This window comes from Panthera tigris, chromosome A1 (assembly GCF_018350195.1).
Source record: "Panthera tigris isolate Pti1 chromosome A1, P.tigris_Pti1_mat1.1, whole genome shotgun sequence".
Lineage (NCBI taxonomy): Eukaryota > Metazoa > Chordata > Mammalia > Carnivora > Felidae > Panthera > Panthera tigris.
The window spans coordinates 9,323,895-9,349,361 of NC_056660.1; the positions used below are offsets into that span (position 1 = coordinate 9,323,895).

At 40.7% G+C, this 25,467-nt stretch overlaps 1 protein-coding gene across 13 annotated transcripts in view; it reads right to left on the reverse strand.

Moving 5' to 3' along the window:
- Window positions 1–25,467, reverse strand: part of KATNAL1 (katanin catalytic subunit A1 like 1) — a 109,367-nt gene that overhangs the window by 9,774 nt on the left and 74,126 nt on the right. For 4 of the 13 annotated variants that reach the window (XR_006219993.1, XR_006220093.1, XR_006220100.1 and 1 more), the window contains 6 exons: window positions 17,783–17,909; window positions 15,947–16,170; window positions 7,596–7,672; window positions 5,643–5,932; window positions 5,066–5,206; window positions 2,159–2,382 (listed from right to left, as the gene is read on the reverse strand). Coding sequence is in view for 1 of the 13 variants with exons in the window: in XM_042992789.1 (XP_042848723.1) it covers window positions 15,972–16,170; window positions 17,783–17,909 (326 nt within the window). In the remaining 12 variants the exon portion in view is untranslated. Of the gene's footprint in view, window positions 1–1,578; window positions 1,958–2,158; window positions 2,386–5,065; window positions 5,207–5,642; window positions 5,933–7,595; window positions 7,673–15,946; window positions 16,171–17,782; window positions 17,910–25,467 lie in introns of those variants that run through there. The other 9 variants (XR_006220061.1, XR_006220022.1, XR_006220017.1 and 6 more) reach the window with 9 other exon arrangements.

Here is a 25,467-nt window from a genome sequence, read left to right on the forward strand (position 1 = left end):
TCAAAAACTTCCAAAGAAGAAAAAATGAAAACAAAAGACAGACAGGAAGCCAGCTGGGCAGTCCCGTCACCCAGCACGACAAGGGGCTGTGAGGTGCGTGGGTGGATGGTCACCCGCAGTAGATTGTTGTCCCCAGTCGTCCAACCCCCTCCCTGGAAGAGGCTCATACATCTCTACCCTTGCTGTGCGACACCTTGCAGAGAGAATAATATTTCTCTGTTTCATGGACAACAGGTTCGTCCACGTGGCCTGGCTTGGCCACTGAACACAGCAGAAATGATATATGTGCCATCTGATTTTTAAGAGTTTTTGAGTGCTTCTGAGCCCTCTTGCTCTTTTCCCTAGGTCATGAGGATGGCGGGGGCGGGGGGGGCGGGTGTCTACTGAAGGCATCACGGATCTCCAAATGAGACGATGTAGGATGGCAACCAAAGAGCTGCCGGCGACATATCTATGGGAATAAGAAACACACCTTTGCTATTACGAGCCACCAAAGTGTTGGGGTGGCTTCGTTATCTCAGTCTTACCCACAGAAAGCTGACCCGTCCAGCACCCAACACTGGGCCATGTGTGATAAATACCCGAAGAACGACCAGGACTGCTCGGCTACCCTGTGCTCTTAGAATGGACGCTCCTGGCTGCAGCAGCTTTATAATTTAGATACCACCATGGACGCCAGAAATACACAACTATTCAAATATGTAACACCGGCTGCCTCCCGCAGGAATTTGGGGGTGGGCGTGACGTTGCCATCATGGCTGTGCCCTCAATTCACCATGTTATCTAAATTCCCTTAGGCCCGCAGGAAGCCTTGACCCTCTCCCCGGAGCCAAGTCACGTAACCCCTGAAATCTCGTGGCAGTCCCCCATTCAGAGAGGTCTGTGCTTATTTTTCTTGTGGTTGTTCACCTAATGAAAACACGGGATTTAGAAATTCCTCAAAGAACAAACAGATCCTCTAGGCCAGGATGAGAAACACTGCATTCGGCGATCTGAAAGAAAGGTCCCTTCCAACTCTGAAATAGGTCAATCTTAAAGCATTATCTAACCTGGACAGGATTTTCCTCACCATCTCACAGGTGGATATCCTATCTATTAGGGGCACACATCAACCGGATGCAGCAAATTAGGGCAGACAGACAGATGAATTTTCCAAATGAACTGATAAGATAATTTAGGGAAAATGAATATGGTTATCAGGCAAACCTGTCCCGACTTAGCAGACTTTGTTCAGAAGGTAATGTGTGTTCCTTTAAGAGGGGGGGGAAAAAGTCAGAGAACTAATTAGATTTACAATCTGTGAACATCGTCAAAATAAAGAGTTCAAATCTATTTTTTTCATTCCTGTACAGCCTGAGGGCAATAGCCAGAAGAAATTACTATTAAGGGTGAGTAATGCAAAAGAGATTGTGTGCGAATTTCAATCTGAAACGTGCGAATTTAATATACAACTGCGAATTAAGGAGCGCCTTTTGATTTACGAAGTAGGCTTGGTTCATGCTTGGAACAAAGTTCTGTCCCGTAGACGATTCCAAGATGGACTAACGGACCGCACGTGCACCTGGAAACACAAGGGGGGGATTTCGTAGCACTGGGAAGACACTGGGGCCGCAGAGCTGTCTCGTCACCCGCGGCACGTAAAAATCAAACCACCGAGGGGAACACTGTTGCTTGTGCCTCTGTGGCCCGCCGTGGCCCGCCGTGGCCCGGGCCAGCCGCCATCCCGCTAGAGAAAGCAGGCAACGCAGTTTGTCAACAACCAGGAATCACAAGAAGGTGATTTGGAGCCACACAAAAATCAAGGAGATTTGTGTTTATTCAGGCCATGTCCATAGACGAGACACCCGGTTCTTTTGCTCTAGATTTTCTGCTGAGCAGCTGATTTCAAATCCAAGCTTCGCCATTACCCTGCAGCGAACGTGTTTCTTCGGGTCAGTGTTCCTCAGGACGGTTTTGCCTAAGGGGTCACAGTGAGGAAAGGAGACCTTCTTCTATGATTACAGATTCTCATTGCCCACTGGGGATGTTCTCACAGTATACAAGGTACAGGAGGCAATGATCATATCGCTCCCTACCCTCACAGAGTGTTAAAGAACTTGCTCTAATAAAAGGGAACCGTCACTCTGATACAAGTCAAGAGGAAGGCGATGATCGTTACCTCTACCTGGATTAGCATTCCTTCCCTCGCCACCTGCCGAACTCCTCTTCATGCTTCAAAACATGGCTGACATCACCTCCTCTGTGAAGCCTTCTTTGTCCTTTTCCTCCTCCACACCACTTCTCGGCCACATACTGTCATCGGTGCATAGAATTCTGTGATGGTTTGTTTCAGGGCTTTCTCTAGCAGGTCAAGTTCCTTCAGGCAGGGATTCTACCCAGAATCTGCTGGACATTCGAAACTTGGAATGATTTAATGAAGGTCTAAGTAGACTTACGTAAATAATCTTAGCTAAGATTCAAATTAAAATGCATGAAAAAATAAATCTTGCTTAGATCCTCTAGGCCCCCTTCCTGCAGGATCCCTCAGGCATTACGTAGAAAACGTCTGAACAGGGAAACCCTTGGAAAGCTCCGCTTTATGGAACCGGAGACCTTCTGACATCACGTAACACCTTTCCTTCCTTGTCAAAAGCCAGTGGGCCAACGAACTACCACTCCAGTCTGTGATTCTTAAGCAAGGCACACAGGCCCTGTGGGACCCTCTAGAAGGTACGTCTCTAACTACAGTAAGAGAAACCTCGCGTCGCTCGTAAATTCCCTCTTTGTTGAGAAATTATGCTTACTCTTCTGTTTCTGTCGTAAATAGCAAGAAATGTGATCGTGTGCTAAATGAGGCAAGAGAGTTCTAATTGGGTTCTACCGCTAAACTCCAGTTTTTGGATCAGGGAAGGTATTAGAAGAAGTGAGAACAGAACCCTCTCTTCCTCCTCCCTCTGCCACCTTTGCTTAAAAAAAAAAAAAAAAATAGCCAAATAGTTTTCACGAATACCTGGCAAAACACTTCTATGGACACATGCCTACAACCACTAGGTAAGCCATGCCAGTGCTGGGGGCCAGAACTTTTTGGGCAATTAAAAGTATCTCACCTTTGGTAAAAAGCTGAAAACAGTGTAGGCAACTGCCTGGATAGAGCTCACCCTGCATTGGACAGGGAATTAAGGGGTAGTGCGACACTTCGGTCGATTTCTGGTATCTTTAGATTTCTGCTCCGCTGCATTAAAAGTACCAGTGTAAGAGAAGAGAGTGGCCCCTAATTTTGACAGATCCCCAACGGCCGTTCACCCCGGGTCAAAAATGGCTCAATGCAAATCACTGTGACCCTATTCACCGTGACTGGCAGGGGTTAGGAACATTATTCGTCATTGCATCTACTTAGTTCAGAGGGACTGACAAACAGCCAGCCTGGGCATCCAGGGCTGCTTTGCGCGTGGAGAAAAGAGAAAAAACGGACACAAAATAAAAATAGCTAACCAGCGGTGTGCTCCAGGGGGCGTGCGGAGGAAGCCCTGACTTGTAATGTTTGCTGGCTTCTGTGGCATAAATAGGCCCGCGGAGGCCAACTCTAAGGTCTGCTTGGTTGAAAGGCTTGCCCCTTCCCTTAAAATTCAGCGATCGGCTCCGGGAGAGCCTGCCAGGGGCCAAGGCAGCACCGCGGCTCACGTCTCCTAAGGGCTTACTGCGGTGCCAGAAACTGATAAGCCCTTTAGACTCAGGATGTCATTTCGTCCTCCCGACAGTCCTATACGTCCTCACAATACCACCAGGCCTCTCGCGACCCGGCAGACGGACCCCTTGTGTAAACAGCTGGTAGATCCCCAGCCAGAGAGCAGGAGTGAGGCTTTGACCAGAGCGCACACAGTGCAAGTTAAGACGGGACATCTGTGGCGCGCGGCAGTCTCGGCCTGGTCACAGGAGTACACGCGGATTCCTTCCCTTTGAAAACGCCAGATCCTCCCTCTTCGGTTCTCCCTTCTAGCCGGGACTCTCACAGCTTAGCACTTTTCTGTTAGTAACTAGGAATCTCTGCTCTACTCTTGCTTCGCCCTTCAACAGTTCCATTCACATTCGATGGAAGGGTCCTCGTCCTCCTCCCTCAGCGAGGAGAGGCCGCAAGCCGCTGCCTCGGGCGGCTGGCGGCTCTGGAAACGTCCCACGCGGATAAAAGGAGAGCCGCAACAACCTGGCGCCTCTGCGGGGCAAGTTTTGCACAGAAGCTGGAGGAACGGTTGTGCAGGTTGTGCACTGACAAGTGAAAAGGAAGAAATGGGCAGTGACATTCACATGGTATCTAGAAGGCAGGCATTCTTTGAAGACTGGGAGAGGAAAACTCACAACAGGAATGAAACTTGTCCCATGGTGTTCAAGAGCTATCACGTCCAGACAGAGCAGAATGGGGGACACTATGGGAGGGGCTGACAGAGCCAGGAATCCTGGGCACACACAGAGCAGGGAGGCAGGCAGAAGGAAGACCCAGGTCTCGACCTCGAGTAGGGGCTTCCACTGTTCCGTGATTTTGTTGCCAAAAACACTGAGTCTCTTATTAAAAACTCTAATATGTGCAACTTAAACTTGAAAGAATTTTCCTATTTGTTTAAACATCTTCCAAATGAAGCGAGCGGTTCACAGGTTTGACCAAAGGTAAATGAAAACTTCTGCGTAGTGAGCATGAATTTTAATCATTTTAAATAAAGCTCCTGACTTAGAGTTGCAGTCAATGATTTACTTCTTCCACTTGGATCTATCCACTTTTGTGAAGTAACCTTTTCACCACAACAGTCATTAAAACTAAGCAGTGAAATACATTATAAATCACTGTACCCAGTGAGGCGAAAGTTAAAGTTAAAAAAAAGAATGAGGTGTATTTAATCTCATGGCTCTCAGTACAAACACTCTTCATAATTTCTAGAGGGCATTTCTGTACCAACAAAATTATTTGGCAATGTTTTCATATTTTCGGTCTCTAAATTTTCTAATGTCGTGAACATTGTTATAAATTGCACACAAAAACTACTGTAGATTACAAATGTTCTGCAAGCTATCAATACAGTCAGGGTGGAAAACTCACAAATCACTTCTTGATGGAGAGGCATCATCAAAGAAATTTGCAGAACACTGTCCCAGGTCACCAGTGACAATGGCCAGCACAGTCCTGTCCTAGGAGTCGTATGAAATGAGATGGAATCATGACTGACTTCTAGGCCAAAGGCTTTTGGGAGACAGAAACACAAGCACTGACCAACTTGATTTCTATACATATTGCTTTATGTGTAAGCATATTTCCTTTCTAAGTAATTATCACATAGAAAAATATAAGGTAAAAGGTAAAAATATCCCCTCATGCAAGAGGTTTCTCATTTTCGTTTGAATTTTTAAAAAGTAGGTGTTAATTCTTAAAAGGAATTCATCTATCATAATGCTTTTTCATAAAATATTAAGAGTTCATTTACAGCACAAACTGGCAAGATATGTAAGAAATTGGTATGCCCTGAAAAGTACAGAAAAAGATGTTTTTATCCCACATTAAAAACTTCAGGGAGAAAATGATAGTTTCCACCAAAAACAGGAACTAAAGAGGTGATATCTTGCAATTAGCAAATATGTGTTTCATGCAATTCTCTGATGAGAACCCAAGAAAATGGTACCTTTCTTTTAATGTGAATATTTCTGAATATGGCTTCTAGCTGCCTCGAACAACCTCCATTCCTCTGGTGCTGTGTTTCAGCAAATCATTTCCAGAGTCACTCTGCTGTATGACATTCTGTCCAATTAGCTGTCAGCCTTCCACCTTCACTGCAAGGACCTTACTTTTCCGAAGAAGATTTCATACAATCACCCCACCCCGTTGAATTAAAACTACACAAAAAGCTGTGCTCACAGCCCGACTGCTGGGCCACACAAACCCGGTGAACGAAATCTCAGGTGGGGAACATTTCTGAAGAGACATGAGAACAATTACAGTCATTTCACGATCAATTATTAATTTAATCCAGAATACAGCAAAGTCTTGCTTGAATTTTTAAGTACAGGTAAAAACAAACAAAAAAGGTAATCTATAAGAATGTAAGCATTTTATGAATGTATGCGTGTATATTCGAATATGTACACGTATTCATCAGTTACATGACGGGCCCCCCAAAACAGTTCATTTTGTTTGCCATGTCTGATCGACCCACATTTGTCACCTGTGCTATGAATTCGGGAAGGCAGTATAGAACGTCAGTGCACTGTGTTTTCAAGAAAGCACACTGTTATTTATTACAAACTCTTTGCAGAGGCCTGTTTTGAAGAGAAACAAATTAAGCCAGTTCTTTCAGTAAAGGCAGAACAACTTATTACACTAAATTCAGAACCAGCTTAGATTTTGAAATACGGGCTCTGCATTGTAAACCGAAATTTCATCCACATTTATCTTTGGAGGAAAAAAGTTTTGATTGGGGAAAAGGCTTTTAAAGGCTGACGGAATTCATGACAAGGGTTCCTAAGGCTGCTTGGAAACCAAATTGTTCTTAAAAAATAACTTTGATGAGTTAAGTGTAAATGAATCAGAAACATATGGATTAAATTTCCCTTAAAATACACAAAGGCTTGAAAATTAGAGGAAGTATGCCTGGTAAAGTACATTTGAGAAATGTTACAAAACATGTTTCAAAATGTTTGAAAAATAACTTGAGGTATTTTACAAATTGCAAACGAGGCTTAATTCATTCATCTCTAATTACGTAATAATTACTAACACTATAGTTTAAGATTTATGTTCTGTAATACAGTAGTCATACCATGATTAGTTATTTGTCTAAAGAAGCTATTCAAGATGTGCTAATTGGAAACATCCTGAACATTCAGAAGTAAACTCAGCTCCGGGGTAGTGCTTCAAATACAGACCCCAACCCCAGGGCCAGCTCTCCTGGTAACCGACGGTGACCATACACACAGCTAATGACTCTGGAGCTGTCATCCAGTGGGCAGAGCACTGTCAGGGATCTTATTAATAAAAATAACCGATGGAGCTTTATGTCGCTTAAGTTGGTGGTCTAAATATAATTTGTGGAACGTCTTAGAATGACTGGTTCGTATAATAAAGCCTGTCCTGAAAATCAAGAAGGTGTATATTTATATACACCTACAGCAAATAACAGTGACATTCTCCAAATCACTTTAATCCCACAACACAAGAGCCTAAAAGTCTCCTGGCAAAAAAGCATCATAGGAAACAGAAGGTAACAGTGATTACTAACCTCAGAAAAATGAGTGAGTGTAACATTTATTTCAAGAATTGAGTACTTTTAGGGGTGCCCGGGTGGCTCAGTCGGTTGAGCATCTGACTTCGGCTCAGGTCATGATCTCACGGTTTGTGGGTTTGAATCCCACATCGGGCTCTGTGCTGACAGCTTGGAGCCTGGAGCCTGCCTTGGATTCTGTGTCTCCCTCTCTCTCTGCCCCTCCCCTGCTCATTCTCTCTCTCTCTCTCTCTCTCTCAAAGAATAAATAGACATTACAAATTTTTTAAAAAGAAAAGAATTGAGTACTTTTGCATTTACACTGTTAAAAGTAATCTTGGACTACGGCAAAGAAACAGGTTGTGGGGCTAAACTGACCTAGGTCCATTCCTTCCTCCGCTTCTTAGGGGCCAAATGACTAGAGCAAGTCACTTTATAAATCTCAGTTTCCTCTTCTGCAAAAAGAGAGTAACAGTAAATCTTAGAGCTAATGCACAGATTTAATAAAACAATAAAGGTAAGGTAAAGTGTCTAGCACATAGCAAACGTTATAAACGTTAGTTCCAATCTATGGTGTCAGTTTAGCTCCTATTTCTTATTTTTAACCATCATTAACTTGGGTGAATAGTCTCCACTGCTATGCTTCAGAGGCTTAAAGGTCCTCAGGAAACATCTTGCTTGCTTGCTTTACAGCTTCTCTGTAGCATTGTCTCAGATCAAAAATAGATACAAGTGCTACTTCCCCGTTCAAAATGTGACCTTGAATGCACATCAGAACATTTCTCTGCGTTCCGGTCTTTCACCTGTAACACGAGGGGACTGGACCAAGTCATTTGCTCCCAATTTCAGGTCTCAGCACCCTGGGTTGCTGCTGAGTGTCTCTCAAAACTTGCGTGAAAGGTCCGCAGAAGATCTCAGGAAACTTAACATTAGAGAAGAGTTGGCCATGAGACTTTTCTGATCATGAAGGGGATAGGAAGTAGCCCGTGAACACCGTCCTGGTGTGACAGGAGCGGTGGTGGTGAGCAAGGAGCCGGATGCATCCCAGGTGAATCCCCGTGTCTGTCTGGGCCAGCTGTATCTGCCTGAGGTCACGTCCAGCCAGGGAAGGAAGGGAGCACGCAGGGAGTTGCCTCCAGAATCTGAGCCTGAGTTGACAGCCCACGCTGCCTTTCCGGCTATCCATTTGCAAGGCGGCAGCTGACGCTGGCCGGGCGATACTTACGCCTCCCCCCACGGTTCCCAACTCAGTCCTGCCTCCACCGGGCAAACACCCCAACATTCAAGTACGCGCCGCCACGTGAGCCAATCCGCACGACACATCACGAGGCAGCATCGGAAACACGTACTGGAGAAAGGAGCAAGGACCAAAGGGAGTGGGAAGGCCCTAGCCACAAATGTTTCCTATTCTTTTGTCCCATTTACCTAATTCTTTTCTGGACAGCCTGTAATAGAGCACATCCTCAGCAATGGTCACAGCAAGAAGACGGGTGCGGTTGTGGGATTAAAGGGATGCTGGGCGCCTTCCAGCTAGAACTATTATTCTACAACTACGTGACAACATAATCAGGCATAAACATCAACTTCGCCCTTGGGTCTGCCAGGAACACCTCTGGGCACCAAAGATAAAGCTAAGAAGGCCACACACAGCCTAGGGAAATGACACACAGCGCCAGAGCTCAGAGACCGCAGCTCCCTACCAGTCCTCATCCCCAGCTGGTTGTCCTCCTGAAGTTACCCGTAATTCGAACAAGCCTAACGACTCTTTCACTGGGTTCACTACAGACTGGGGGCAGGACCTGGAGGAGGAATAGAGGTTGTCAGTCTGATGACAGAAGAGTAAAAATGCTGTTAAGAGCAAACACCAAAACTCAAAGGCCAGAGAGCGACAGACAGAAAAACGCTGCTACTTCGCCCCCCACCAGCTGCTGGGGGTAGCATGTCTTCAGGATGACCTCGAATCACAAAGCCAAGGTGAAGTTCAAGTTCTCTGTTACAAACTCGGAGAACAAGTGTGATACATTTTGGCAAGGCTTCGATAAAAGCCAACTGAAAACAGATAAGCATATGAGGAGATGCGTGCCCTGTCACTACAGAACTGGGAATGGCGACGGCAATGTCACACTGGGACACACTTTCCAGAGGCAAAATCACAACACTGACAACACCAGATGCCGGACAGGATGTGGGACGACCGGGACGCTCACGTGCTGCGGCTGGGGACGCAAACGGGGACGGCTCGCGTGGAATATGGTTTGGCAGCTTCTTACGAAATTAAACATACTCTTTAGCACACATTCCAGCCCCTGCATTCCTAGGTATTTACTCAAATGAGTTGAAAACGTACGTCCACGCAAAGACCTGTACATGAATGCTTTTAGTAGTTTATAGCGATTTCTTAAACTTGGAAGCAACCAAGATGTCCTTCAAACAAACTGGAATATCCACGTAACATCCATGTTAGTCCGTGATAAAAAGAAATGAACTATCACGCCACGAAAAGACACGGAGGAACCTTAAGTGCATATTGTTAAGTAACAGTAGGATTCTGACTATGTAACATTCTGGAAATGGCGAAGTGCAGAGACAGTTAAAAAAAATCAGTGCTTCCCAGAGGAGCGGGGCGGGGGAAAGATGAACAGTCAGCGCCAGGAGGATTTTTAGGGCACTGAAACTGTTCTGTACGATCCCGTGATGGTGGATATACGACATTATACTGTGACCAAAACCCACGCGCCTGTGCCACAGAGTGAACTTTAATGTACGCTGTGTACTTTAGTAACTATGTAATAATAACGTATCAATATTGATTCAAGTATATATAACAAACGTATTATGCTAAAGCAAGATATTCATAAAGGGGGCTTGAAGCATTGCGGGGCGGGGGAGGGAGCAAAGCAGGGAGGAAGAACTCTCCCCGCTGTTGAATTTCTCTGTAAACCTGAATTGCTCAAAAAAATAAAGTCCACGAATTCAAAAATGGAGGGGGATTCATCAAATAAGATAAGATACAGTCATCTGGAAGAGTCACCATACGAGATATCCATTTAACAGTGGCGTCCTATAAATAAGGCAAGTATAGTTATTACACCAGTCAGAATTAATTGAAAAGTCTCTCTCATCTTCATCAACCCTGAAACCAGTAATATAACGCGTGGCAAACGGAAGAGGTCAGGTTTACCGTAGGTGATCTTTTAAGAACTGATACTCGGGGAAGTCATTTCTTACTAGTGAAAGGTTTCTTACTCTCATTAACGGCAGTAAGTGCAGCAGTGACCGCAGATCAAATATGAACCGCAAAGAAAACACCAACGAGCAACACTCTAGAGATTTATTACCCAATCGTAACCTATGCACAGAGACAGCTAAGCTCACGAGACCAGCAAAGCAGCAGCACAGAATGTAAGGAAAAGCACGTTTAATAAATACAATTCAGAAACACCTTTTTCTTTAAATTAGGGTCAAAATACTGAGACAAACACTGAGACAAAATTCGTAACCATACATAAACCGTCTTAACGTGTAATGATTCCCTGGGAACTGTCCCCACACAACGGTACCTGAAGTCGATGCCCTGTTGCCGTATCAACACGTGAACAGACGTGTGTCCACTTTTGTGCGTTTTCAGAAAACACACGTGGGTTCTTAGAAAGTGGACACAGGAACGGTTAGGTTCCAAGATTTTTCATGTCATCACATTACTTTGCGTTTATGAAGCCACGAGAAAAGAAGGGGATGTGTGTTGTGTTTGAAACTGCTTGTTGAAACGAAACACATCCCAATAACGAAGCCATACCAAAAAGGGAATTAAGATCATCCAGACATGTCACAGAGGCTTAATTTGGAATAGACGGTTTTGCAAAAGCAAGTATGTTAAATAAAAACTTCAAGATTTAAAAAAAGGCAGCGGGAAAAGGGCAGGAGGAGAGAAAAGGAAGTACTTGAAGAAACAAGTCTGCATAGATGATGAACAGAATTTAAATATGGTTTCAGTTCATTTCCTCCTAAAACTAAGCCTGGGTGACTGAGGTAGACTCTGGAGATAACAAGTGCAAAGATTCAGGTTTTCCAAAGGGCAATATTTAGTCATGTCAGAGGTTGTCAAACAAAAGTGCGTTTTATAGTCTTGAACACAAAATCAAATGGGAGCCCGTTTACTGGAAGAAAACCTCTACGCTAATTCCCTATTTGTTGTGCCAAATTCCCAAATGTATAAAAACCTACACACTGTTGGGGACAAAGCAGTATCTAGTTGATTTATAGACATAAATGAACTAAGGTTGATCAAGAAATAAGAATGGTAAAATAAAAAGAATAAGTGATATTACCTTAATAGTTTTCCTTTTTTTTTTTTATTAATAAATCACTTGGAAATTTAGAAATACCATAGAGCTAAAGAGTTGTCCAGAGCCAAAAAAAACCTAATAAATATTTCAAGAATTATTGTTAATCTGTGAATGTTTAAAAATGTATCTATTATCTTAGGCATTTTATTTTTAACGTACTCCCACAGTTTCCACATTGAGAAACAAAATTAAAAGCAAATGTCCTTAGGGGCGCCTGGGTGGCTCAGTCGGTTAAAAGCATCCTACTTCAGCTCAGGTCATGACCTCGCAGTTTGTGGGTTCGATCCTCTGTCTCCTTCTCTCTCTGCCCCTCCCCTGCTCATGTGCTCTCTCTTAAAAATAAATAAACGTTTAAAAAAAAAGCAAATGTTCTTAAAAATTAAATAAATAAGTATGAAAAGCCCAATTTGAAGGTATAAATAGATAAATATAGTAATTATAATGGAGTTTCTAGCTTTCTCTGCCAAAATAAGTCGTGGAGATGAGAATATAACATTTGGGGCTCACATACTTTTGTTCCCTAACAAGCCCTCCAACTGTAATTCCTATTCTTTTCTGTTATGACAGATTTTTAGATTCACATAAATATTATGTGCATCACAGATTAAGTGGTATGTAAAAAATACACAATCGAAACAGTTAAGGAACAAAAGTTACAAAAAAATGTGAAAAGAATAATTACTACTGTTTCACGCAAGTTCATGTGGCCCTTTCTCGGAAAAGGCCAGAAAACATCCTTAACATTTTATGCCTATCACACAGGATACAAGCTAAGGTGATTTATCACTTATGATGAAGGAAAGAGTGGGGCCCTACTATTACACAAAAAAGACGCAATAATCAAGATTAACACTGAAGAAGCCAAGGCCCACGCAATGTGAAAATACCTGCCTAAGCCCTTCACTCGAGCTGCAGTCAGAGTGGGGGAGAGTGACACGTAATTATGCCAACCGGCTTCCGTTTTACAATTCCCATCACAGATTCAAGAGTGTACATATAAGAAACCTCCAAGGCAAGGGTTAACAGCAACTCAAGCTGTGCAAAACCTACAGAATATCAATAACTTTGTGTTCAGAGGAGTCAGGTACATTAGCCAAGTGGTAGAGTGACAGTCACATTATAAATCTGGGCTGTTAACGCACATTTTATTCTTGACGTGGTTGTATGTTTGTTCATCGGAGATTCACCAGATATTTGCTCGCCCCCTTTTTGAGTAATTAGTGGTTTCAGCCTATACTTTGACAGTCAAATATCACATCATAAAAACTGTAATCTCAGGGGCTCAACTGAAGCCCATAATTATGCAGCTAGACCACATGTTTCCTGTTCCAAGCTGTCTTGGTAGTTCAGAAGATAGAAGTCCAAGCCCAAAGCGTGTTTTTGATCATTCTAGAATTTCTACACTGCTACTGACGAGAAGATAAAAATCTGTGATACCATCGTCTATTTTCCTGCTTGGACTTCTAGAAGGTTTCAGCCTACAGTTAAAAGCCATTTATCTGGCCCATTTCATCAACACAAATTTCCTTTAAAAAATAAAGTGATTGTGAGAGCAAAATGTTCACAATAAACACGGAACGTGCATACACAATTACATGGGTACGTGTTTACCGTAAACATGAACTTCAGGAAATGATTCATGAAAGTAGCCAGATCTATAATAGTGACCTTGTTCAAACAAATTTCTTATTTTGAAACATTTAAAGGAAAAAGAGAAACACCTGTAAATATTATCTTTCCAAAGCACACACAGACTACTGCGCCTCTCCTTTTATGATGTGGACTCATCTCATTAGTTGGAGCCAGAAGCCACACGGTGTAATTATAGAAAGGGCCCAGAGTCAGTACTGCACGACAACCTGGCCCAACTCTGTAAGCCACAGAGCTCCCCCTCCAAGGGTCTTGTACACAGTAAGCAACCAGTGCAAGGTGGCTGAACAAAGGGACTATCTGATCAGGTATGTGCAAGACAGAATTGCACAAAACTCAGTCCTAACATCACTTTGTTGCAGAGCCCAAAGCACTCATGTTTTCAGATGAAGTAAAGGAACCACATCCTTCTAATTTGATAATGCAACATAGAAAAAAAGCAAAAGACAACAATTTTCTCATTCTGGGTAAGGCAACACCCTGTCTTGCAATAAAGACAGTGGACACAGGATGTACAGTAAAGGCCGGATAGAAGACCTGGGGAAGCTCCTTGGGATCCTTTAAGGGGTTTAAGAAATACAAAGCATTGGGGCGCCTGGGTGGCTCAGTCAGTTGAGCGTCCAACTTCGGCTCAGGCCATGATCTCACGATTCATGAGTTCAAGCCCCGCATTGGGCTCTCGGCTGGCAGCCCAGAGCCCGCTTCAGGTCCTCTGCCCCCCACCCCCCCACCACCCCCGGTCTATCCGCCCCTCTCCCACTCACTCTCTCTCAAAGATAAACAATGAACATTAAAAAAAAGAAAGAAAAAAGAAATACAAAGCATTTGCCATCCACTGACAGAGCAAAATGAGAAATGAGGGAAATAAAAAAGCACAGCTGACTCTCAACAAAGCAGATAAGGTTCCAGGAAGCTTGAGTGTCCAAATACTACTTAACTGATAGTTTTTTAAAAATCGCGATCACCATGCTATTATCCGTGAAGAATTTTAAAAAGAAGAAGAAATACATACCCACACAAATAACACAAAACCTAGAAAAAGGGTCTAACTAGTCAACCAAAATAGAAGTTTTAGCAATCAAAAGACAAATGTATTAACGACTGCCCCTAGGACTTCAGGGGAAAAAAATATGTTACTAGATGGCAACTGTTTGCAAGATTATCTTAGTGTGATCATTTATTTATTTTAAAAGGTCATGAATAAAAGAAAACTTATTTCAATTTTTTTAAATGAATTAAATAAAAAGGAGTTAAAATAAAATTACGACGCCTTATGATTTTAACTCTTATAATCTATACCTCAGGGAAGCAGGGGGTAATTTATAGCATTCTATAAAATACTGGAGTTTAGAATCAGACTTAAGTTATCTGAAAATTATGCAATTCTTAGTAGGGGGAAAAAATCTCTTAAAGCAAGATACTAAAAGGGTTTTTTTGTTACGTATCTAAAAAGTTCTATTATTTTTAGTTTTAAACCAGTGGCTGCTCTCCAAAATTGAGACTTCAAGATCTCATCAAATACAAATTTTAAAAAGCATCACCATTAAAGCATAGGATGCCCAACCAAAATGGGATAAATGTAATTTAAAACAACTAACACCAGGATATTTTACTCGTGATTAGACACATCTACTTTCTCTGGCCTCTTTTGACCGTGACATGTGCATGTCAGATTTCTATCCTAATCTTATCCTAATGTACACTGCGGTGTACAAGTTCTCAACCTAGACAAGGAATAATTCTAAAGTTTTCAAATGAACATCACTCATTATGTACAATGTTATTGTGTTAAACAAGCTATCTGGATAATTAAAACGATTTTTGTTTTATTTTGCATTAGCCACAAAAGAGTGGACTTGTTTCGAACACCCACGCATTTATTTAGTATATGAAAGTCAAGTTCAGCAAAAATCAAACATTGCTAGAGCTGAGGAAAGTAAAGGTCTTATCTATTTGAATGTATTGAAAGAAAAGCGAAAACAAACCCAGAAGTCTAGGATGAAGAAATGCATCTGATGCAATCACTACATTCTTCTCATCCTTCCAACGTGAAATGTTAAGTACCAGCAAAAAATACTGAAGCCCAGAGACACCACCTGACAAAACGTCTCAAAGACCACGAGGCATGAGGATATGTAAAGCTGAAGAAATGATGAGATGGCTAACAGAAGAAATGGTGGGGGGAGGAAGGGTTAAAATTCAACCATATGATGGACGGCAACAGTAAGAGTTGAATTCTAAAGGCTTAACTAACAAGTTCATTATTTAATTCCAAACTCTCGTTTTTAACAACGAACGAGGAATTTGACGCAAACGCAGTGTGGCTGTTAAAAGTCGACGTATCTAGGTCCCTCGTGTTCAGAGCAAAGAATAGAAGAAAACAAAGCAAAAAAAGCCAACAGACGCACGTGAGAAAAAGAGGTCCCTCTAAACCTTTTGTAAACAAGTTTCTACAAGAGCACGCGGAGCGCTTCCTTCGGCCTCCCTGACACCTTGGTTTGGATGTGCACTATTCACATGTGCACACGTGGATACCAGCGCAAAGCCAGGTGGTGGAGACTACCAGGCTCTCTATGTAAGCTTTTCTCATTTCTCAACTACGGTTATACTCTCGGTGGTTTGGGTTTTTCTTTTTTTTTTCCTGTAAGGGAAAAATCTCTCCAATGAGAAGTTTTAAACCTGTTTTTAAAAAAAACTGCAGGGAATTTCTTCACATTTTATAAGTAAAAATACCAGAAATGAAAGAGCTGACAGAAATTCAAGCAGATCCAAATTCAACCATCCATTTTTCATACTTCTCCAAGTCTGCAGCAGAGACAGACTTAGCAATTTTCTTAAGAGCCAATTCAAAGTCTCCTTTGGTAACGGGCATCTGAAGTTCCTCTTTAGAAAGTGCACGGATCTCTTCTGGACCTAAGCCATTGATTCGCCGTCTCATTGCCATTAAAGAGGCATCCCTAAAAACATACAAAATCAGTGAATACATACTGATGTAAATGTTTTAAACACTTTCAACTGTAAGAAAGTTAACACAAAACATTCAAAAGATCATTTTCTATGTTTTTACGATGCTGCTCAGAATTTCCCATTTTAGAGCTATCTGAGGGTGCAAGAAAGGTTAAAACAGGATGTAAATGACTTAAACACAAAATGTACTATTAATGAATCCAAAAAGCCTAGGTTAGGCTCAGCTAGTACCAAATTTCCTTTTCCTCACTTGCTCTTCAAAGACAGCCAAGAAAGTTAGGAAACAGAAGTGAATTGTGAACTACTGAATTGCATACTTGAAAATGAACACATGGCTAAGGTTAACATAATTCAAATCTCATACCAGTTTGTCTATAACCTAATTAGAGGAGGTAAAGCCAGGAAACTCCTTCTTTGGAACATGAATGTATCTACATATAGTGGATGTGGAATTCTCCACATGGAGCATTGCTGGGCTACTAAAGGGATAAAATCTAGCTCTTCCAGATCTTATTTTCAGCTCCACTCTGATCAACTGTAAATTATTATCAAGGTTTCGAAGAGGCAGATAATGCTCACGGAAAAGCGAATAGGAAGCCAACCCAACCAAAACTTCAAATTTTTATATATTTTATTATAGTGATACTAGAAACTACTGTGAGATTATGTGCCGCTAAACTTAGATGCACATGAAAAATACTAGTATCTAGAGTGAGAAACAACAGATGTTATAGTTTTAAAGAAAGGCTACTGATGTCAATTTCAGTACAGTTAAGAAGGTGACAACTAAAAGAAAATCCTCTTGGGGCGCCTGGGTGGCTCAGTGGGTTGAGTGTCTGGCTTCGGCTCCCGTCATGATCTCACGGTCCGTGGGTTCGTGCCCCACATCGGGCTTGCTTGCTGTCAGCCTGTCGCCACGGACCCCCTTTCTGATCCTCTGTCTCCAGCTCTGTTCCTCCCCCACTTGCACTCTCCCCTCCCCCCCCAAATAAAGAAAAGAAAATCCTCTTCTTTGAGTGATGTAAATTGTCTATAAATTATTATGTCACTAAATTGAAAGGGAAATATGTAATATATACTTATATAACATGATATAAGTATATATTTCCCAGCTTAAGAGGATTGGGTGATGTGAATTATCTACAAATTATGATGTCACTAAATTATGATGTTACTAAAATATGTAAGTATATATTATATATTTCCCAGCTTAAATTGATCAACTTTGCTTGCTCTTCTGCATGTGGTAAAATACTACTAACCAAAACGAAATATTATTTTATGTTGATGCAGCTAGGCTCCAATTTAGGGCTAAACTGACCTTAGCTTGTCAAAATCATTATTACCAAGTAAAATTTCTTAAAAACCAAAGACAGAAAAGGTGACCATATTGTTATGTATTTATTCATCTAACAATGACCAATGAAGCTATGTAAAAAAAAAAAAAAAAAAAAAAAAGAAGACAAATGAGAAACCATTTCAAGGAAATGGACTGCTGCTTTCACGTCAAAGGTTTTAATAACTATACTGCCTTTAAGACCAGTCCTCATGTCAAATCTATACCTGATATCTAAAAGTCACAGACTATTAAAAAAAAAATACCTGCAAACATTAGTTATATCAGCACCAGAATAGCCCTCAATCTTTTCTGCTATATCTTCCAGCTGAATGTCAGGATCCAGTTCAACCTCACGAAGATTGATCTTCAGAAGCTCAGTTCTTCCTTTTGCTGTTAAAAGATTTTTTTGTTGTTACTGTTAGATGTTTTACTTCACAAATCATTTTGATGAGAAATCGCATACCAACATTTAGGAAAAGAAAGAGACTAATGCAAAAAGGAGTCAATAACTTGAGTTCACCTAGTATCACCAACTCATTGCATGACTCAGAATTATTTAACTTCCTATGTGCCTGGGCTCAATAACTAAAAATTGAAACAAAACTGAGAGTTTTAAACACAGATTGTGAAATATAGGAAATATAATGACTTCAGAGTAAATATTCTTAAGATATAAACATATATATTCAAAAAGTTGTGAAGAAGATTGTGAAATACAGATTTGAAAACAAAGGGTTTGTGATCCCTCATGAAAAATAAAATCCTTATTAAAAATAAAATCATTAATATTCAACATTAATATGCAAGTACCAGACATTCTTTTAGTAAAACAACATTTGGCCTAGTTTTATAAAACTATAGACTACGTGGACTAACTCCTGTGAATCACTTTGCTCACCTTTTAGTGTGATATAGAAAAGATTTCCTATGATAGAGGAAATCGGCAATTGTCGCAAAAAACATATTAACGTATTTTCACTTGGAGAGCTAGCCCACAGACATCTAATGTTCCAGTACGATGAGAATGTGTATTGTGTAAGCTCTAATGAAGTACAGAATTATTTAAATAACCAATCATGCTTGCTTTTTTTACCATCAGTTTTAGTGGCAAATTCGCTATTTAATACAGCACACTAAGAGAACGCAAACTTAGGTTGGATCTGGCTTTCTACTATTTCCTGATATATCAAATTAAATTTAATTTTCTCCAACTTTTCTTTTGAAAAGTTTAGATTTATTTTAAATCTACAGTTTAAAAAAAAAATCAATGAACACCCATTTATTTTCCATCTAGACTCATCAATTGTCAACATTTTGCCATTATCACTCCCTTCTCCTCCTCCCCACTGCTTCCTGAATTGGGAGCTAGCTGTAGACAATCACACTTCATCTTAAATTCTTCAGCATGTACATCCTAAGAACAAAGGTATCCATTCAACTATCACACTTGCCAGGAAATTTAACATTGGTACATTAGAATCATCTAATAGACAATCCAGATTAAAATGTCCCCATTTTCCCCAGGACTTTATAACTTTCTTAAAAACCATCACACATTGTATTTAGTTATCTCTTTAGTCTTCTCGCTTATCTCTTTAGTCTTCTTTAATCTAAAGCAGTTCCCCGATGTTTGTTTTGTATTTCATGACATTGACAATTCCTCCAAATGATCATACAGCATATAAAAATGCTTTTGCATTCCAGTAAAGGCCACAACAATTTTGTTTGTGGATCTGAACAGTCAGATACTGAAATGTTTATGGCAATGGAAAGAAACAAGAACAACTAAGACAGTCTGGAAAAACAGTAAGATGGGAGGAACTGCTCTATCAGAATGTAAGACTTATTACAAAGCATTAGGACTCAGGTAAATAGATCAATGATACAGAATAGGAAGCCTAGAAGTAGATCAAAGCATACACTATGGATACCTGATTTATGACACAGGTGGTTCCAGCAGTGGGAGAAAGGATCCCAGAACTGCTATTTACTGGGGGGGAGGGGGGGGGGATGAAACTGGGTTCTACCTCGTACCATACATAAAAATCAGTGCCAGATATATTACTACCCTAAATGTAAAATGCAAAAATTATGAGCATCTTAAAAGATAAAACAGGAAATATCTTAATGACTTCAGAGTGAATATTCTTAAGACATATATATATATATATATATATATATATATATATATATATATTCAGAAAGTTGACCATAAAGGAAAAGATTGATAAACTGACCACATTAAAATTAAGAACTCTAATTCATCAAAAGACTCTCTAAATAGAGTGAAAACACACAAGCTACAGAGTTTGAGAAGATATTTACAATGTATATAAGTAACAAAGTTCTTATATCCAGAATATTTAAAGAACTCCTACAAAAACTAAAAAAAGATCAGACCACCTAATTAAGAAAAATGGGCAAAAGACTTGAACAGATATATAACAACAAAATCCAAGTGGCTAATAAATAAAGGAAAATATATTCAAATTACAGTAAAACCTTGGAACGTAAGTGACTTGTTCTGCGAGCATTCCGCAAGACGAGCAAACATTTCGAATAAATTTTGACTTGATAAACGAGCGACGTCTTGCAAAACGAGCAGTACGTGACACCAAATGTCACAGGATCACAACTGAGCCAATGGTTCTGGAAATTCGCTTTGACAGACAAGTGCTTTGGATTACAAGCAGGTTTCCAGAACGAATTATGCCCATAAACCAAGGCTTTACTGTATTTAATAATGAAGAGAATAAAAATTAAACCACAGTGAGATAGCACTGCACACCAAGAGGCTGGTATAAACGAAAAAGGCTGAGGTTTTGGAAAACACTACGTTTTGGAAAAATGGGAAGCAATAGGAACTCTCACACCTTGCGGGTAGAAGTCTAAAGTGCAACAACCACTTGGGAAGACAGACAGGATTTATCGACTATTGTTCCAGCTACGCAGCCTGACCCGCAATTCGCTGCAAGGATGGAATGCGGCATCTTAACCTAAGGAAGCTTAGACGTTTTCACCATGATACAAGTATAAAAATATTCATAGCAGCACTATTCGTAATTGCCTAAAACTGGAAAGAACCAAAATGTCCACCAAATAATATGATGGATAATCGTGGTACAATCACACAATGGCTATCACAGGCCGAATTGTGTCCCTCCTACTGAAGTCTTATGTTGAAGCCCTGACCTTCAATACTTCAGAATGTGACTGTATTTGGAGATAGGGCCTTTAAAGAGGTAATTAAAGTAAAAACGAGGTCATATGGGTGGGCCCTAATCCAGTCTGACCGGTATCTTTATAAGAAGAGGAAATTAGGACACAACACACACACACGCACGTGCACACACGGAGGAAGACCACCTGAAGACACTGGAAGAAAATGGCCACCTACAGGCCAAGGAAAGAGGCTCCAGAATGAAAGGACACCTTGCTTGACCTTGGCCTTGTAGCCTGAGAAAATAAATTTCTGTTTAAGCCACCCAGTCCGTGGTACCTTGTTGTGGCATACCTTGCTGACTGATACAATGGAATGCTATAAGCAACAAAAATGAACAGCATCTAGAAATCGTAATATGGATGAATCTTAAAAATGTACTGGAGCCAAAGAAGCAAACTACAGAGGAACACAATCAGTGTGATTCCATTTAAGTTAAAAAAAAAAAAAAAAAAAAAGGTTAAACTTTGGGGATATATTATTAGGCGAGAAAATTATAAGGGAAACAAACAAAGTATTTCCATAAAAGGAATAACAGTGATTACCAGTAGGGGGCAAGAAGGGAGCTGTGCTAGGGAAAGAACATACTGGGAGCTTCTGAAGTCTGATAACGTTCCATTTCTTGAGCTACAGAGGTAGTTATCTGCCTGTTTGCCAATTATTGGATAGATTGAACTAAATTTTAATACGCTTCCATTGTGAGTTCTATTTCTCACTCACACAAAGTAAGACAAGAGCAAAGCAACGCAAAGGGCAGCCACAGTGGAAAGAGAAGCAAGCACGCATTATCTGGGATCGCCAGAAAAAAAGAGTGTGACTAGGCAATCTTTACCTCCAGAATTCCCTAATTTGGAAGTAAGGAGGCTCCTTATCTTTGTCCATCCCCAGCCAGCAGGCCCATCATTTGAGGTATGGGGCCAAAGAAGTCCTGTACTCAGGTGGCCAGCCCGAGGGGGGTGGGGAAAAAGAGGGAGGGGCAGGAAGCTCCCAGGTCTGCTGCTACACAAAGTGGCGGTGCTCCCGATGCCTCCGTAAGAACTCCAAACTTAACGTAAGCGTGACTTCATAGTGCTCCACACACAACGTGTTAGTGTGAATGTTAGTGAACAAAGATCACTTTGCTCTTTTAGTCCTGATGCTAGAATTCATTGTATTTGGAAATCAGAATGTTTAACTGCAGCCTGCCCTAAGAACTCAAATGCCAAGTTTAATATACTGTATTATCCCATAGAAAGAAAGTTCCCGACAGTCACCTTAAATGAACTCTGGAGTATAAGCCAGTACTGAAGCCCTAGTTGGAAGCATCCTTTTCCCTCGTAACTATAATTTGGGGAAAGTGACTTCTAATTCTGCTTGTATCAGTGGTTTGTTAGAAGGTTCCAAGTAGGATTTATCAGCTCTATAAAACTGTATGAATGATATTTAATAACCTTGTGAAAGGATTTAACAAGTAATTAATAGGTTAATAGTCAAGAACCACCAATACTACATAACCAAGTTAATATACATTCTAAATTTAAATAAACATTGTTAAAAGGATCATACACTTCTTGTAATAACAACTTCCCTGAGCACACTTGGAGGTCCAGTGCAGAAGAACACGAGTGCACACTCTGGGGCCAGACCGCCTGGGTTCACTGCCCTGCTCTGCCTCACTGGGTAGGATACTTAACCTCTCGGTGCCTCAGTTTCCTCACATGTCAAATAAAGATAAGAACAGAATCTACCACATAAGACTGTTGTGAGGGGGAAATGGGTTAATAGATGTAAAGCCTGGCCCACAGTCAGCACTCAAAAAATTGTTCATTGCCCCCGCACCCACCCACCACCACCATCAGTCAATCGACAAACAAGATTAGAGGGAGACAGAGAAAAGCCAGATAGATCCCTTCTATTAAGGAACATCTGGGAGACAGATAACCCAGGGAAGTGAAGTCTACACAAAGGAGACAGGCCAGGCCAAAAGAAGCCTTCACAGAATGAGATGCTTTAATGCCAACTTTGAAAAACCAATAATTTTTTTTTAAGTTTTATTTAAGTAATCTCTACAGCCAATGTGGGGCTCGAACGTACAACCCTGAGATCAAGAGTCGTATGCTCTACTGACTGAGCCAGCCAGGTGCCCCAATAAAATTTAAATAGAGTGGAAAAGGGAGAAAATCTGGAAATGGGAGTACCATAAATAATGACATGGAAGTAGAAAGAAGCACATATATATACCAGAGGCGGGGAGGGAGGATGGTAAGTAGAAAAGTACAAAAGAGGACTGAGAAACACAAATAGACAGATATAAATAAGATAATAAATAAATAAATAATAAATAAATAAGATATAAATAAGATAATAAATAAATAAATAAATAAATAAATAAATAAATAAATAAAAATAAATAGAAATAAGACAGATATAAATAAGACAGATAAGAACTTATGGTAAACACACACACACAGACACACACACACACGCACGCACAACCAAACAAAGAACTCTGACCCTGATGTGATGGAAAATTAGACTCAGCTCTAAGAGACTCTATGATGCTTTAATGATTCAGGGAGGTTATTCTAAAGCAAAATATAATTAAATGAAAGGGGCTGAAAAAGGGAGTTCATTAAGCTGATCAGGCGGTTGCTGCCATAACTTAGATGCATAAAGTGAAGGAAGAGACTTATGTAAGGCCAAGCTCCACCCGGGCCTGCTGTTTTGCCTTTTGGTAACTATGGCAGGTCGTACTTCCCAGGATGGCTGCGAGAGTCTCTCTCATCCCACACACGCTTCGGCGGTGCGGTCTTGACGCTCTCCCACCCAGAGGTAGTCTAATTCCCACCTCTTGAAAATGGGTGGGCTTGTAAATGCTTCGACCCAGGGTACAGGAGAAGTGACACTATATGACCTGTAAGGCTAGGTTATAAAAAGCAACGCCCCTAGCGGAACGTCTGGAGCCACGGCCACCACGTATGAAATCGGACTGTCTTGAAGCCACCGCGCCCGGAGCAGCCTGGGCCAATGGAATGACCAGAGATAACATGAAAGTGCTCCAGCAAGACAGCTCCAGCCGGGGCCTCCGGGTGGCTTTGGTATTATCTATTCTCATTGTTTTACTTTTCGCCTTTTCCAACTAAAATTTTACTTTCATAGGTTGCTTGTGTTCATAAAATGTCCTCCAACTTCTTTTTACTTCCATATAATCTCTTCTTGCCATTAATTTTACCCTAGATTGCTGTATCATTCTTTCAGATCTTTCCACATGTTGCTGTTTTGTCTATTCCAGACCCTTCTATCCTACCAGATGCTTCAGCCACAAGAGCTATCTATCTATTCGTTTTCAAGCAACCACACCTTTGTTTCTGTTTTTCTCTTTTTTTTTTTTTTCTGTTTTTCTCTTTGGAAATGAGTGAAAATGCAACTTCCTCCATGAAGTCTCCCCAAAGCACCTCAGTCCGAATTTATCAGTCCTCATTCTCCACTCCGAAGTACCATGGACCAGAGTGGGGGATGGGTTAAATAGGTGATGGGGATTAAGGAGGGCACTTGTGATGAGCACCGGATGTTGTATGGAAGTCATGAATCACCGTATTGTACACCTGAAACTAATATGACACTCTATATTAACCAACTGGAATTTAAACAAAAACTTTAAAAAGAAAAGGAAAAGTACCACGGAGAACAATGGCACCGCATGTTACACTGTTTTCCCTGCAGTTAGGTTAAGCGTATGCCTACTTTCCAACTACAAAGTGAGTTCTCCAAGGATGAGGCCTGTCCATTACTTATCTTTATATTCCCACAGAACCCAGTAAATGTCTTTCTAATAGCAAAGAGCTACATAAACACCTACTGAATTAATACGGATGAAAGAAAAAGAGTGGAGTTCTAATTACGATGATCTGTTTGGATGCACTTTAGGAGAAAGCGATTTCTCAAGTTCTGTGGTCACAGGTACAGACCTTCAGACTAGTAATGAGCAGACAGAAGCACTCAAAAGTGATTACCTACAATGGATACAACGTTTTCATAAGGGAAAACAAGTTTAGAAGAAAACCCTTCAGTCAGCCAAATCTATTTTCTTTGCCAATATTTCAAGGAAAGCTAAGTTCCTACCTTTGTATCATAAAGTATGTGTTTCTCCCCAACACCTAAGTTCTCCTTAGCAGTTCATAAAATTGCTACCATCAACTATTTTTCTAGTTACATTTTTTTCTCCCTATCATGGTAAATTAAAGTTCAAAGTACAAAAGTTTAAATGGTGTCAGTTCAAGTAGTAAAACTTTTATTTTCCCCCATTAGCATTAATTTCTTATTTACAATCATTGTATACAGTAGTAAAGTTGAAACTCATTTCATACAAATATACTAGATAGCATAGAGAGATTTGTTTTAGAAAACAAGGAAGAGTAAAAAGAGGAACAAAGAGAAAGTAAAGAAACAGTAAATCAGAAACTGTAACAAACCACTCAAATTTCAAAATTTCATGCGGCTAATATGAGATCAAGCCAGGCACTAAGGAGCTGATTCTGGGAGGTGTAATATTCCAGAACAGCTTCCAGGTTCTAAATTGAACCACTTCCATTAGTGCTTTAAATAAGTTTATTATTGTTGTAAATTCAACTAGTAATTTAAGCATGTTTTAAGAAGAAGAACATTTTTCTTTTTAAGTTAACAAGATTATTAGAATTAATGGTATATACATAGTAGCAGGCAGGAAAGACAACGCGAGATGGAATCTGT